This window comes from Pristiophorus japonicus, chromosome 16 (genome assembly GCF_044704955.1).
Source record: "Pristiophorus japonicus isolate sPriJap1 chromosome 16, sPriJap1.hap1, whole genome shotgun sequence".
Taxonomy (NCBI): domain Eukaryota; kingdom Metazoa; phylum Chordata; class Chondrichthyes; family Pristiophoridae; genus Pristiophorus; species Pristiophorus japonicus.
This window is the reverse complement of record NC_091992.1, coordinates 108064974-108078698: the sequence shown is the minus strand read 5'-3', so window position 1 is coordinate 108078698 and position 13725 is coordinate 108064974. Positions and strand designations below refer to the sequence as shown.

At 44.8% G+C, this 13725-nt stretch overlaps 1 protein-coding gene across 1 annotated transcript; it reads right to left on the bottom strand.

Annotated features, from left to right (window-relative positions):
- Positions 1-1189: 1189 nt before the first annotated feature.
- Positions 1190-11762, bottom strand: LOC139226700 (fatty acid-binding protein 1, liver-like). The gene is made up of 4 exons (XM_070857655.1): positions 11696-11762; positions 9770-9942; positions 2227-2319; positions 1190-1270 (listed from the first exon to the last, which is right to left on the bottom strand). Exons 1-4 carry the CDS (start codon positions 11760-11762, stop codon positions 1220-1222), a joined length of 384 nt encoding a protein of 127 aa, XP_070713756.1. The 3' UTR covers positions 1190-1219.
- Positions 11763-13725: the final 1963 nt, after the last annotated feature.

Below are 13725 nucleotides of genomic sequence, written 5' to 3'. Positions count from 1 at the left end.
ATTTTTGGATTGAGGGTTTGGAGCCAGGCAAGACTGATGAGATGAAAATCTCTCTCTTTGCTGGCTGTAACTGGAATCCCAACTCTATTTTTGATGGGTATGGGTCCACAGCACAAAAAAGCCTCGACAATTTCACTCAAAGAGCTCACAAAGAGGCTTCCGGTTGGTAATAAAAAATTCACAACGGTGTAAATGTGCAATGCGGTGTGACTCTTCTAAGCTTAAAGGTACATTGCTGAGCAGAGGGAGCTTTTGTTTCTGTAGCATGGCTAGTGCATGCTCAATGCTAACACTAGTTGCCAAATTCTGAAGCGTGTTCCATTTGCCACCAATGACAGCTGTCACCTTTATCAACACAGGAATATAAATGCAAGTCAAAAATTGATATTGTTGTTGTGTTGGTTGCCAGGAACAGGGACATTTGGGGAGGAGATATGAAGTGCAGAGGCAAACAGATATAAATAATCAGAGTGATAGAGAATTCAAACAAGCTGCATTTAGACAGGCTGTGAAAATTCACAGACACCAAGTCAGAGATGCTACATGAGTGGGAGCATGTTGCATTAAGTCATCAATCAACTTGACATTTTAGGACCTTGGGTAGCGAGCCAATTAAAAGATTAAAAGACTATTAATTGAGCCAATAAGGTCAAAGAAGGCAAGTTCTTTTCTGTAAATTGAACCCGGTATAAATACAGCCATTTTGGCCATGTGATATCAGAAGGACAAAGACCTGGCTTAAAGCCAAGAGCTTGTTACTGCTGCTAAAATAAAGTGACATTAAAACTACAATTGGAGTTCGTATTTCATTGGAAATTAAGAGATCTAACACAGAGCAAAGGAAGTTTCTATCTCTCTTTCCAACTCCTCCTCCCCTCTCTCCTTTTCTATCCACATTTCTTCTCCTTCCACTCTCTTTTTTCTTTTCCCTTGTCCCATCCGTCTGTTCTGCTCTTCCTCGCTCTTTTCTCCCCCTACCCCACCCCACATTAGAACTTTGAACTCCAGAGATAGCTGTGATTATCAGTTCCCACCATTATACTCACAACTAGGTGTATTTTTGAACTGCTGCAGTCAAGGGTGATGAAATTAATCACTGCAGTGTAACTTATAGGCACCCTATTTTACAATATTGACAACACAAAACAAGCTTATAGCTAAACATTTTATTTGAAACAACTCAGGCATGACATACATTCTCAATGAAAGACAAGCCTTTTTAAATTATTTTACTGATTCTTTTGTAGGTGAGATCGCCAACAGTGAGTATCTGAAAGAACAAAAAAGATCACTGAAAAAATAATATGTGGCAATTGCAATGAAACCTGTGAATACAAGACCTTTTGGATTATTTTCAAGTTCTCTTTATGAATAGCTAGTCTCCACTAATACAGGTTCAACTCTGAATATATTGTATGTCACATTAGGTAGTAACTTCAAACTACTAACTGGTTGTTTCTCTATAAAAGATAATCTTTAACACAGGGTTTCTGTTGTACATATTTCCATTGCCAACATTGTCTGTTCTCCATTTAAAGGTGTCAGATTGGTAGATTTGTTCTCGGATTTCTGTATTTCTTTATTTGAAGCTATTTAATAGTGAAATATTGCATCTCCATTGTCGTCCTTGGGAAACAGGGCTTCCAATGACTATCAGCCAGTGCCTGGGAGATTTTCAGCTTTTTGCAATTATTTTTGAAAATGATGTCATTATGCACTGTGTGTAAGTAATTGGTAAAGATCATTATTTTCACCCACCAGCGGAGACACAGAGCACCTTGGTTTAATGTTGCCTGGACCCCAAGCTCTGCAATTACCTGCCTAAATCTCTCCGCCTCTCTTTCCTCCTTCAAGATGCTCCTTAAAACCTACCTCTTTGACCAAGCTTTTGGTCACCTGTGCTAACTTCTACTTATGCGGCTCGGTGTCAAATTATTTTATCTCATAATACCCCTGTGAAGCGCCTTGGGACGTTTCACTATATTAAAGGTGCTATATAAACACAAGTTATTGTTGTTAGGCACAGGTACTTGAAACCAAGTGCTGCCCCCTAAACCGCTCAGAGGCAATATTTAGGGGTATGAATTTTAAAGCGAGGTTTGAAGTGACAACTTGGCAACTACTTCTTTGGCATTTAAAATTTGTACTCAGTGTGCTAAACTTAGATTGCAGGAGCTGATACTATGGAAGCGATTATCTTTGTGAAAAGGATAAAGAAGCACTTACATCAATCAGTTTGTTTTCACTCAGCTCGGTGACGGATGTTACTGAATTTAACTTGACAATGAACTTGTTTGCACCATCCAAGTTCACAACAGACTGAAATAAAGCAGAACAATATTGAAGTTTCATATTTGCTCTTTGATATCCATGTGGAGTTTTAATTCACACTTTGGGCTTGATACGTCCTTACTATACAGTATAAATGCACACGAGGCCCATGCTTGAGAGAAGGTCAGTCTGTGACCTGTCCTTTATTCCTTAGCACTCAAGTGATGAAGGTGGGTGGAGCTTCCCCTTTTATACCTGAAGGTCCAGGTTAGGAGTGTCTCCCACCTAGTGGTCAGTGTTCTCACGGTGTACAACTTAGGTCAGTTTATACATGGGTTACAATGCTGGTTGAATACATGACATCACCTCCCCCGCCAAAGTCTTATTGGGATCACAGGTTGAGTCTCTCTGGTGGTTTACGCTCCCTTGTAGAGCGCCTGAGTTGGGGCTCCGGGTGTTGGGCGCTGGCCTGAGTGTCTGCCTGTCCGGACTGCCCACAGTGACTGGGCTCTCCTCCCTTTGGTTCCGGTGTTCGGTAACCTGTGGTGGAGTGAACTCTATATCGTGTTCTTCCTCTGCTTCTTCTATGGGGTTGCTGAACCTCCTTTTTGTTTGATCCACATGTTTGCGGCAGATTTGTCCATTGGTAAGTTTAACTACCAGAATCCTATTTCCCTCTTTGGCAACCACAGTGCCTCCGAGCCATTTGGGCCCTGAAGCGTAGTTGAGGACAAAAACAGGATCATTTACATCAATACATTGCGCCCTCTCATTCCTGTCATGGTAGTGATATTGTGACTGGCGCCTGCTCTCGACAATTTCTTTCATGGTGGGGTGTATAAGGGATAATCGGGTTTTGAGCGTCCTTTTCATTAGTAGCTCTGCGGGTGGAACCCCTGTGAGCGAGTATGGTCGGGATCTATAGGCCAACAGGAGGCGTGATAAGCGGGTTTGTAGGGAACCCCCTTGGAATCTGAGCATCCCCTGTTTGATTATCTGCACTGCTCGTTCTGCCTGGCCGTTTGAGGCCGGCTTGAACGGTGCCGTTCTAACATGGTTAATTCCATTGCCTGCCATGAAATCCTGGAATTCAGTGCTTGTGAAGCACGGGCCATTGTCACTGACCAAGATGTCCGGTAGACCGTGGGTGGCGAACATTGCCCGTAGACTTTCTACCGTGGCAGAGGATGTGCTTGAATTTAAAATGTCACACTCGATCCATTTGGAGTAGGCGTCTACTACAACCAAAAACATTTTCCCCATGAAAGGACCTGTGTAGTCCACGTGGATGCGTGACCAAGGCTTGGCGGGCCATGGCCAGGGGCTAAGGGGGGCTTCCCTGGGCGCATGGCCCAGCTGGACACACGTGTTGCATCTGCGAACACAAAGTTCCAGATCTGCATCTATCCCTGGCCACCAAACGTGTGACCTGGCAATTGCCTTCATCGTGACAATGCCCGGGTGCCCATTGTGGAGTTCTCTGTTGAACACCTCTCTGCCCATCTGGGGCATGACTACGCGGTTTCCCCACAGTAGGCAATCGGCCTGAATCGAGAGTTCATCCCTGCGCCTGTGAAATGGTTTAAATTTCTCAGGGCATGCCCTGAACGTGGCTGCCCAGTCCCCATTCAGGACACATTTCTTGACTAGAGACAATAGCGGGTCTCTATTTGTCCAGACTTTAATCTGACGGGCTGTCACGGGTGAGCCTTCGCTTCCGAAAGCTTCAACAGCCATGACCATCTCAGCACCATGCTCGGTAGCCCCCTCAGTGGTGGCTAGTGGGAGCCTGCTGAGTGCATCGGCGCAGTTTTCGGTGCCCGGTCTGTGCCGAATTGTGTAGTCATAGGCAGCTAACGTGAGTGCCCACCTCTGTATGTGGGCCGATGCGTTTGCATTTATGGCCTTGTTGTCGGCCAAAAGGGACGTTAGGGGTTTGTGATCTGTCTCCAGCTCAAATTTCCTGCCAAACAGGTACTGGTGCATTTTCTTTACCGCATATACACATGCGAGCGTCTCCTTTTCTACCATCCTGTAGCCCCTTTCTGCCTGGGACAGACTCCTGGACTCCTGGAACAGATGTCCGTTCGGGATTCGCTCGGCCGCCGCGATCTTCCAACGAAATATGGAAAGCCTCCTCAAGTCGATTCCAGGGACGGTGGTTTTTCAGGACGACATCCTCATTACGGGTTACGATACTGAAGAACACCTCCACAACCTGGAGGAGGTGCTACGCAGACTGGACCGGGTAGGTCTGCGACTGAAAAAGGCGAAGTGCGTCTTCCTAGCTCCAGAGGTAGAATTCCTGGGGATGAGGGTAGCAGCAGACGGGATCAGCCCTATTGCATCCAAGACGGAAGCGATCCAGAGAGCACCCAGACCCCGTAACACGACCCTTGGCATTGACATGCTGCAACACACACCCGACACCATAAGACGACACATCGCATGTTAACACAAGTTTCTTACATGGGTCATATAGCGTTAACAGATTGTTGGAACATAACAAATTGCGTGCTTTATTAAAAGCCCTTTCCTGGCTGTCCCCCCAGACCCATTCATGACCTTTGCGTAGGAGCACGTGTAGCAGCTCTAGCAGCGTGCTCAATTTGGGAAGAAAGTTACCAAAATAGTTCAGGAGCCCCAGGAACGAATGCAGCTCCGTCGTGTTACGGGGTCTGGGTGCTCTCTGGATCGCTTCCGTCTTGGATGCAGTAGGCTGATCCCATCTGCTGCTACCCTCATCCCCAGGAATTCTACCTCTGGAGCTAGGAAGACGCACTTCGCCTTTTTCAGTCGCAGACCTACCCGGTCCAGTCTGCGTAGCACCTCCTCCAGGTTGTGGAGGTGTTCTTCAGTATCGTAACCCGTAATGAGGATGTCGTCCTGAAAAACCACCGTCCCTGGAATTGACTTGAGGAGGCTTTCCATATTTCATTGGAAGATCGCGGCGGCCGAGCGAATCCAGAACGGACACTGTTGTACTCAAACAACCCCTTGTGTGTCGTGATGGTGGTCAGCTTCTTCAACTCACTTGCCAGCTCCTGGGTCATGTAAGCTGAGGTCATGTCCAATTTTGAAAAAAGTTTGCCACCGGATAGCGTCGCAAAGAGGTCCTCCGCTCACGGTAGCGGGTACTGGTCTTGGAGTGACACCCGATTGATGGTGGCCTTGTAATCGCCACATATCCTGACCGACCCATCCGCCTTGAGCACCGGCACAATCGGGCTCGCCCAGTCACTGAATTCGACTGGCGAGATGATGCCTTCCCTCAACAGGCGGTCCAATTCGCCTTCTATCTTTTCCCGCATCACGTACGGCACCGCTCTGGCCTTGTGGTGTACTGCTCTGGCATCCGGGTTTATGTGAATCACTACCTTGGCCCCCATGAAAGTGCCAATGCCGGGTTGAAATAATGAGTCAAATTTGTCCAGGACCTGTGAGCATGATACTCGCTCCACAGAGGAAATTGCATTGACATCGCCCCATTTCCAGTTCATGACAGCAAGCCAACTCCTCCCCAGTAGTGCGGGACCGTCCCCTGGGACAATCCAGAGTGGCAGTCTGTTCTCCGAATCTTTGTGGGTCACGACTACCGTGGCGCTGCCTAGCACCGGAATGATCTGCTTTGTGTAAGTCTGTAGCTGTGCGTCAATCGGCGATAATTTTGGCCTCCTGGCCTTGGATGCCCACAACTTTTCGAACTGTTTGATACCCATCAGGGACTGGCTGGCACCCGTGTCTAACTCCATTGATACTGGGATGCCATTGAGGAGCACTTTCATCATTATCGGTGGCGTCCTGGTGTATGAACTGTATACGTGCTCCACATGAACTCGCTGAACTTCAGCTTCCAGCGATTTCCCCCAGTGTCCATTTCTGCAATTTCTGCAGATATTTTGCTCATCTCTGCAAACTCCGACTGAATGTATGCCTCCACGCCTCCAGCATGAGTTGCGGTTTGAAACAAAAGGTCCCTTGCCAGTCCTTGAGTGCAGCATTAACAGGTGTTGATGGCCCCATTACTGGCCGCATTGTCCCTTGCAATGGCGTGAATCGCTGTTCAGCTTGCCACTGTCTCTGTCGAACTCCCCCTCTGGGTTCGACTACATGTTGGGGCATGCCTGACTGCCCTTGTCTGCCTGGAGAACTGTGTGCTGCTTTAACAATGTTGAATCTCTGTCCCAACCATTCCTTAACACAGTACCTCTCGTCTGTTCTGCTAGTGGCCATGCTCGCGTGGTTTAAATCCCAGTTTCTTGTCGCCATTGATACGTCCTTACTACACAGTATAAATGCACACGAGGCCCATGCTTGAGAGAAGGTCAGTCTGTGACCTGTCCTTTATTCCTTAGCACTCAAGTGATGAAGGTGGGTGGAGCTTCCCCTTTTATACCTGAAGGTCCAGGTTAGGAGTGTCTCCCACCTAGTGGTCAGTGTTCTCACGGTGTACAACTTAGGTCAGTTTATACATGGGTTACAATGCTGGTTGAATACATGACAGGGCTGATCTTGACTTTCAGCCAGTTCTGGCAGCAAAGGGACGGCCGTGATTTCGAGACTGCAGCCTCGATTGAATTTGGCAGGCATGCTGTAGACGTCACGCGGACGTCCGATGCAGGTAGCTGCTGTTCGGTTTCAGGAATGTCGACCGGTTGGGATGCTGGGAGAGGCCTGCAAGTAGGTCCTGGGGGGAGGGGTTTGGGAGGCTGATGTGCGGCTAGGCTAGGCCAGGCCAGCAGCAGTATTTTTCTTGAGCTTGAGGAGCACTCTCGTTCCTTCCTTCTCTAAAACAAAATGATCTGGTCCTAATCAGAACGCCAGTATACATGGAGGGAAGTGTGCATGTCACAAACCTTTCCATGTGCCCCATAAAATTGCAATCGGGGCTCTTATTTCAGGCAGATGCTTGAGCCGCAGTAGGCCCCAGTGAAAGTCACAGTGAAAGAAAGACTTGCATTTATATAGCGCCTTTCACAACCACCGGACATCTCAAAGCACTTTACAGCCAAGTACTTTTGGAGCGTAGTCACTGTTGTAATGTGGGAAACGCAGCAGCCAATTTGCGCACAGCAAGCTCCCACAACCAGCAATGTGATAATGACCAGATAATCTGTTTTGTTATGTTGATTTGAGGGATAGATATTGGCCGGGGCACCAGGGATAACTCCCCTGCTCTTCTTCAAAATAGTGCCGGGGGATCTTTTACGTCCATCTGAGAGAGCAGACGGTTTAATGTCGCATCTGAAAGACAGCACCTCCAACAGTGCAGCACTCCCTTAGTACTGCACTGGAGTATCAGCCCTAGATTTTTGTGCTCAAGTCCCTGGAATGGGACTTGAACCACAACCTTCTAACTCAAAGATGAGTGTGCTGCCACTGAGCTACAGCTGGGCTGATTGTCGGAGCTAACCGGGGCAGCAAGGCTACTGACCATTTGTAGTCCCATACCGTCACATTATCAATGACTTAGACGAAAGAATAGAGTGCTGTGTATCCAAGCTTGCTGATGACGCAAAGTTAGGTGGCACAGTAAGCAGTGCAGATGCGAACTAAAAGTTGCAAAGATACATTGAGGGATTAAACGAGTGGGAAAATCTATGGCAGATGGAGTTCAGTGTGGGGAAGTGTGAGGTCATGCACTTCGGATCTAAGAAAGATAGATCAGAGTAATTTCTAATGGTGCGAGGTTAGGAAATGGGGAGGAGCAGAGAGATTTATGGATCCATGTAAAGAAATCACTAAAAACTGAATTTAAAATGAATGTTGGCCTTAATCTCAAGAGGGCGAGAATACAAAGGAGTGGAAGTTATCTTACAGTTGTACAAAGCTGTGGTTGGACCATATTTGGAGTACAATGTTCCGTTCTGGCCACCACACCTCAGGAAGGATATATTGGCCTTGGAGGGGCTGCAGTGCAGATTCACCAGAATGATACCGGAGCTAAAAGGGTTAAATTAAGAGGATGGGTTGCATAGAGTAGGCTTGTATTCCCTTGCGTATAGAAAATTAAGGGTGATCGAATTGAGGTGCTTAAGATCATTAAAGAATTTGATAGGGGAGATGGAGGATTTCCTCGGGTGGGAGAGTCCAGAACAAGGGGACATAACCTTCAAATGTGAGCTAGGCTGTTCAAGAGTGATGTCAGGAAGCACTTCTTCACACAAAGGGCAGTGGAAATTGAGAACTCTCTTCCCCCTAAAAGCTGTAGAGGCTGGGCGTCAAATGAAAATGTCAAAACTGAGACTGATACGCTGGCATGGATTGGTTGGGCCAAATGGCCTGTTTCTGTGCCGTATATCCTATGATAGATTTTTGTTAGGTAAGGGCATTAAAGGATATGGAACCAAGGCGGGTAGATAAGAGTTAAAATATAAATCAGCCGAGATCTAATTGAATGGCGGAACAAGCTCGCGACTCTGAATGGCTTATTTCTGTTCTTATATTCCCATGCTCCTCAATCAGGGATTTCTACATGTGCAGCCACAGTCCTTGTGATTTTCAAAATCATTTCTATGTTACGAAATATGTCAGCTGTATATGTCTGAGAATTGAAATGTATTCTGTCTGGCTGAGCATTTCTAAACACCTTAAAGCTATTTAGAAGATGGAAGAGAGCGTAATTGTTTATCTGCAAGTGTGTTTTTTTGGGGGGGGACTTCAAAATGATTTTGATAATTCGAATAATTGGCTTGTTTGAGTCTGGCTGTGCAGTCGAAGCTAGAACCAAACGTTAGATCTCCGGCTCACTGACTCCAATTACTTCTGATGATGCTCATCGGCTTGTGGATGCTACTGCTGTCAACACAGAAGCTATTCATCTCTCATGTTTTGAGGAACCAAGTCTCTCCAATCTATTGGTAAGGTTAATTGGTGTGGGGTGCCTGGAGATTTGGAGCTCCTAGTAGTACTGATAAGGAAGAGAAGATGTCAGCAGGCAAGAAACTAGCTGTGGACCATGCAATATTTAAATATAGAAAATGTACCATGAAAGAACCCCCACTACAACAACTGAGGACCCAGACAGCAATACTTAAAATGGAAGAGGCTTGGATATTTTATTATCTTTCTCTCTCCTTCCCTATCATATCAAGCATATTTTTGCGTATTTATTCATAGTTTTCTTTTGTGTTTTATATTGCTATAACAGTACAAAAAAAGTACGGAGAATAAATAAAAGGAAATATCACTAGTGTGAGGTTATAAATCAGTTGATGAAAATCAACAGAAAATTGACATAGGTACAGAATATTGGAGTAATTGTTGTCCTTAGGGCCATAGGACACAGTTAAAAGATGTGTAAAGTGACTGTGAAAACTGTGAGGGAAGATTTGGTGTGTACAACAAAATTGTAAATCTGTTCTTTATAAAGAGTTTTACGATTTTGTTACACATTGTGTACAGAGGAAATCGTCCCTCTGTGAAGATAATAATAGCAATATTTCCCCTTCAACAATTGCTTTCCATCTTGGTCGAATGACGAGCCGACTAATTGTACCTTGATCTTGTCCCCTATGATTGGTGCGAAATCAGTTTCCTGTCCGATGGTGAATTCATTGTGAATCACATTACTTCCGGTTGTGACGGTGACTTTAAAGGCATTTCCATTGTGAACTATTTCAGTGATGCTTTTCAAGTCTTTGTTTTTTTGAATCAGATCATCTGGGACCCCTGAAAGATAAAAGGGAGAAAAACGTGAGAATTTAGATCCAATGTCCTGTTGTCATTACTTAATTAAACTTCATCAAATTCAGTGATACTTAAGTCAGAAACATAAGAACATGAGAAATAGGAGCAGGAGTAGGTCATTCGGCCTCCCGAGCCTGCTGTGCCATTCAGTGAGACCATGGCTGATTTTCTTCCTCAACTCCACTTTCCTGCACTATCCCCATATCACTTGATTCCCTTAATATCCAAAATCTATCAATCTCTGTCTTGAATAAACTGAACGACTGTGCCTCCACAGCCCTCTGAGGTAGAGAATTCCAAAGATTCACCACACACTGAGTGAAACAATTTTTCCTCATCTCAGTCCTAAATGGCCGATCCCTTGTTCTGAAACTGTCCGTGGTTTTAGACTCCCCAGCCAGGGGAAACGTCCTCTCTGCATCTACCCTGTCAAGCCCTGTAAGAATTTTATTTTTTCAATGAGATCACCTCTCATTCTTCTAAACAAATGTGACTGTTGCACTGAAGAAGGATGCTGGGTGCTTTTCTGATATTGATAGATCGCTAATAGATCTCTAACCTCAAATCTCTAATACGAATTGCTATCTGGTCAGGAACAAGCCCATTTTCCAAAATGCATCTTGCTGCAAAAAGTTACATTCATGTTTCTAAAATAGACATATTATTATCCTTTTAAATTACTAACCGCTTCTTTATGACCCCAAAAGGCTGTTGAGGCTAGGTCAATTGAAAATGTCAATACTGAGATTGATTGATTTTTGTTAGGTAAAGGTATTAAGGGATATGGAACCAAGGCGGGTAAATGGAGTTAAGAAAAAGATCAGCCAATAATCTAATTGAATTGCGGACCAGGATCGAGTGGCTGAATGGCCTAGTCTGAGTAAAATTTCCCTCAATTCCCCAGGCCAAACAAATATAAATGCCGTGTGTATTTTCACTGACAGTGCTTTCACTTCACATTAGCAGCTGGAAATATTTAGCACTGATGCACAATAGTTAATCAAATCTGTGACATTTGTTTCTCAAGACCGAAAAAGTTCATCATTTCTCAGAGGGTGAAATTTGGAGTTGATTAAAGAAAAGCAGCTGCAGTTTATAGTTGACATCTTTTCTAGGCTCAATCCCTTGAACAGTACGGTGTATAACTATCCTCTAACAGTGAGGCAGAAAAAACAATTAATGTTGTCACATGTAAATATTCTGAAGTAAAGTGGCTTTCTTTTTGAAAAGCCAACTTAATGTTTGATTCAATACATGGGGAAATCAAACAATATTTATGCAGTTAGTTTATGCTAGCATTGGGTTTTAAAATGCTGCCAGTACAGGTACCAATATTTGCACACAGTTCCTCCCCATCATTACATAAACACCAGCAAGTAGGATTTTTACACAATTAAGATTGGTTTCCTATTCACAAGTAAGGAACATAAGCATTGATGATCATAAGCATTGATATCTAAGAAGGCAAAATTTGTAGTTAATACAATAACATAGATAAGTTCTTTGTTAGCAATTTAAATGGAACTGTTGAAGTGTCCTGTAAACTCCAATATGTACAGGGTATTTCCCGTAAGATGCTCAGGAACAATATCGCCTTAATAATAATTTCCTCTTTTGTCAATTTCTGGATCAAATAGCAACAAGCAGTAATCTGCTGAAAAGCACATTTGATTAAAAAAAGCAAGTTTGTTTTGATGAAAATCTACTTGCCTCAGGAGCAAGAGATTTTACTCACCAATAGCTTTCATAAAAACCTCAAAGTTCTCATGGGTCTCGAGCTCATATTTTCCAGAGAAGGACATTTTAGAAGAACTGTGTGCAGTGGATCTGAGATGTGATGGATGTGAGCTTGCTGGCTTTCTACTTTGCTTTATAGTCTTACCCCTATCTGGAAATCTGATAATAAACATTTAGGAAATCTCATGGTGTGCATGCGATAAGACGACCTGTTTAATGTTTAACACTGCTATTATGCAATGAACCCTATTTTTTTCTCTTCTTTTTCTTGAGTCTCTCAGTGCCATGCACTGCAGCTGGTTAAGAGGATGGGATGAAAATTTATTCTAGAGCTCTGTCAGTGTTGATCTATCCAACCATTATTGGGTAACAGTAGCCTAGAGATGGCTGGTACCCCTGCCCTTGCTTCCTCTGGCTGTTCACCACCTTCCCATGGCACAGCTGAGATAAAGAATCCAATGTGTGTGAGACCGACCGGCACAAAAAGTCATCCAACTATTCTATGATACAGTTCTTGCAGCTCCAACATCCTGCCAGCATAATTTCAATCTGAGAAGCGCCACACTGCTCCTGATCTATTCATGATTGTGATCAAATGTGGTGCAGTTTTTATTAGTCACTGATCGTTACCATTGAAAGCTCGGACAAATTGATCAAAAGCAAATCGAATATCACTTGTGTCACAAGATAGTTACACAACTGAGGCCTTCGCTAGACATCATAAGCCCGAAAGAGTAGGAAAGTACAGTGGAGAATCCAGAGACAATTTGAGGCACGGCCCTGGCGAGCACAACGGACGCCCTGCTGCACCTTGTCTTTTGGTCAATGGAGGAATTCCATCTGGCTCAACATCCAAGCCAGTATGGAGGTAGGTCCTGGGGTGGGTGGGAGAGAGGAACGAGCCCGGGGCAGCAGCGGCCTACACTATTCCTGTGGAGTCGGGATGACGCTCCTACATTGGCTCCCATTCCCCCAACACCTCCAATTTAAGATTCTCATCTTCATGTTTAAATCCATTCAGGGCCTTGCCCCTATCTCTGTAATTTCCTCCAGCCTGACAATCTCCCCAAGAACTCTGTTTGTTCAACATTGGCCTCTTGTGCATTCCTCTCTTGCCCCACCATTGGCGGCTGTGCCTTCATCCATGTAGGCCTCACACTCTGGAATTTCCTCCTTAAACTCCTCCACTTTTTTTTATCTCCTTTAAGGCCATACTTAAAACCCACGTCTTCAACCAAGTTTTTGTCACCCCTCCTAATATCTTTTTTCCGGCTCAGTGTCCAATTTTATCTAATTTCATCTTTGTGAAGCTCCATGGAACATTGTTCTACATTAAATGCACTATATAAATGTGAATAGTTGTTGTTCAAAGAAAAAGAGGCGAAGGTGTGGTGAATGAGGGTACGGGCCCAGAAGAGCCAAGGGCCCAGGGACAGCATGGACCTGCCCACACTGCGATAAGTGCGCGCACTATGCCCGTGCAGCAGAGCAGGTCTCCAGTCGTCCTGGTTAACCCTTGCCACTGGATAAAGGCCTAGCTCTGTCAAGCCCGTGTGGTGGCTGATGTGCAACGGTCACCACACGTTAAATAAAATCCACACACAGGCATCTTCCGCCCCCTCAACTGGAGTTTGGGACTGGAACATCAGGTCCTTAAACATCTGTGAACTCTTGTGGAAGCAAGTTATCCTCGTTCGAGGGACTGCCTATGATGATGAGCTTAGTATCAATATGGATTCCCCTTCCTCTAAGAACTGTCTTAGCCTCCAAGAACATGGGATGCTAACACAGTGATTATGTTACTGGGCTAGTAATTCTGGACTAATGATCCAGAGATTCAAATCCCACCACGTCAGCTGGTGAATTTAAATTCAGTTAATTAAATAAATCTGGAATAAAAAGCTAGGGCTGGATTTTTGGCTTTGATGTTTTTGGGGCGGTAATGGTGGCATGGCGGTAAAGTTTGCACCCGGGAATAGTTTGTGTGAAGGGAGATGTTGTACACCTCTCTTAGGGCGTTAGGATGGG

Bases quoted from the DNA above. Each gene is read 5' to 3' on its own strand.
- LOC139226700 (XM_070857655.1), bottom strand. From the start codon at position 11,762: ATGTCCTTCTCTGGAAAATATGAGCTCGAGACCCATGAGAACTTTGAG. The intron at 9,943-11,695 runs GTGAGTAAAATC...TTTATCTTTCAG, and splicing joins GGTTTTTATGAAAGCTATTG to GGGTCCCAGATGATCTGATT. The intron at 2,320-9,769 runs GTACAATTAGTC...GCTTTATTTCAG, and splicing joins TCATAGGGGACAAGATCAAG to TCTGTTGTGAACTTGGATGG.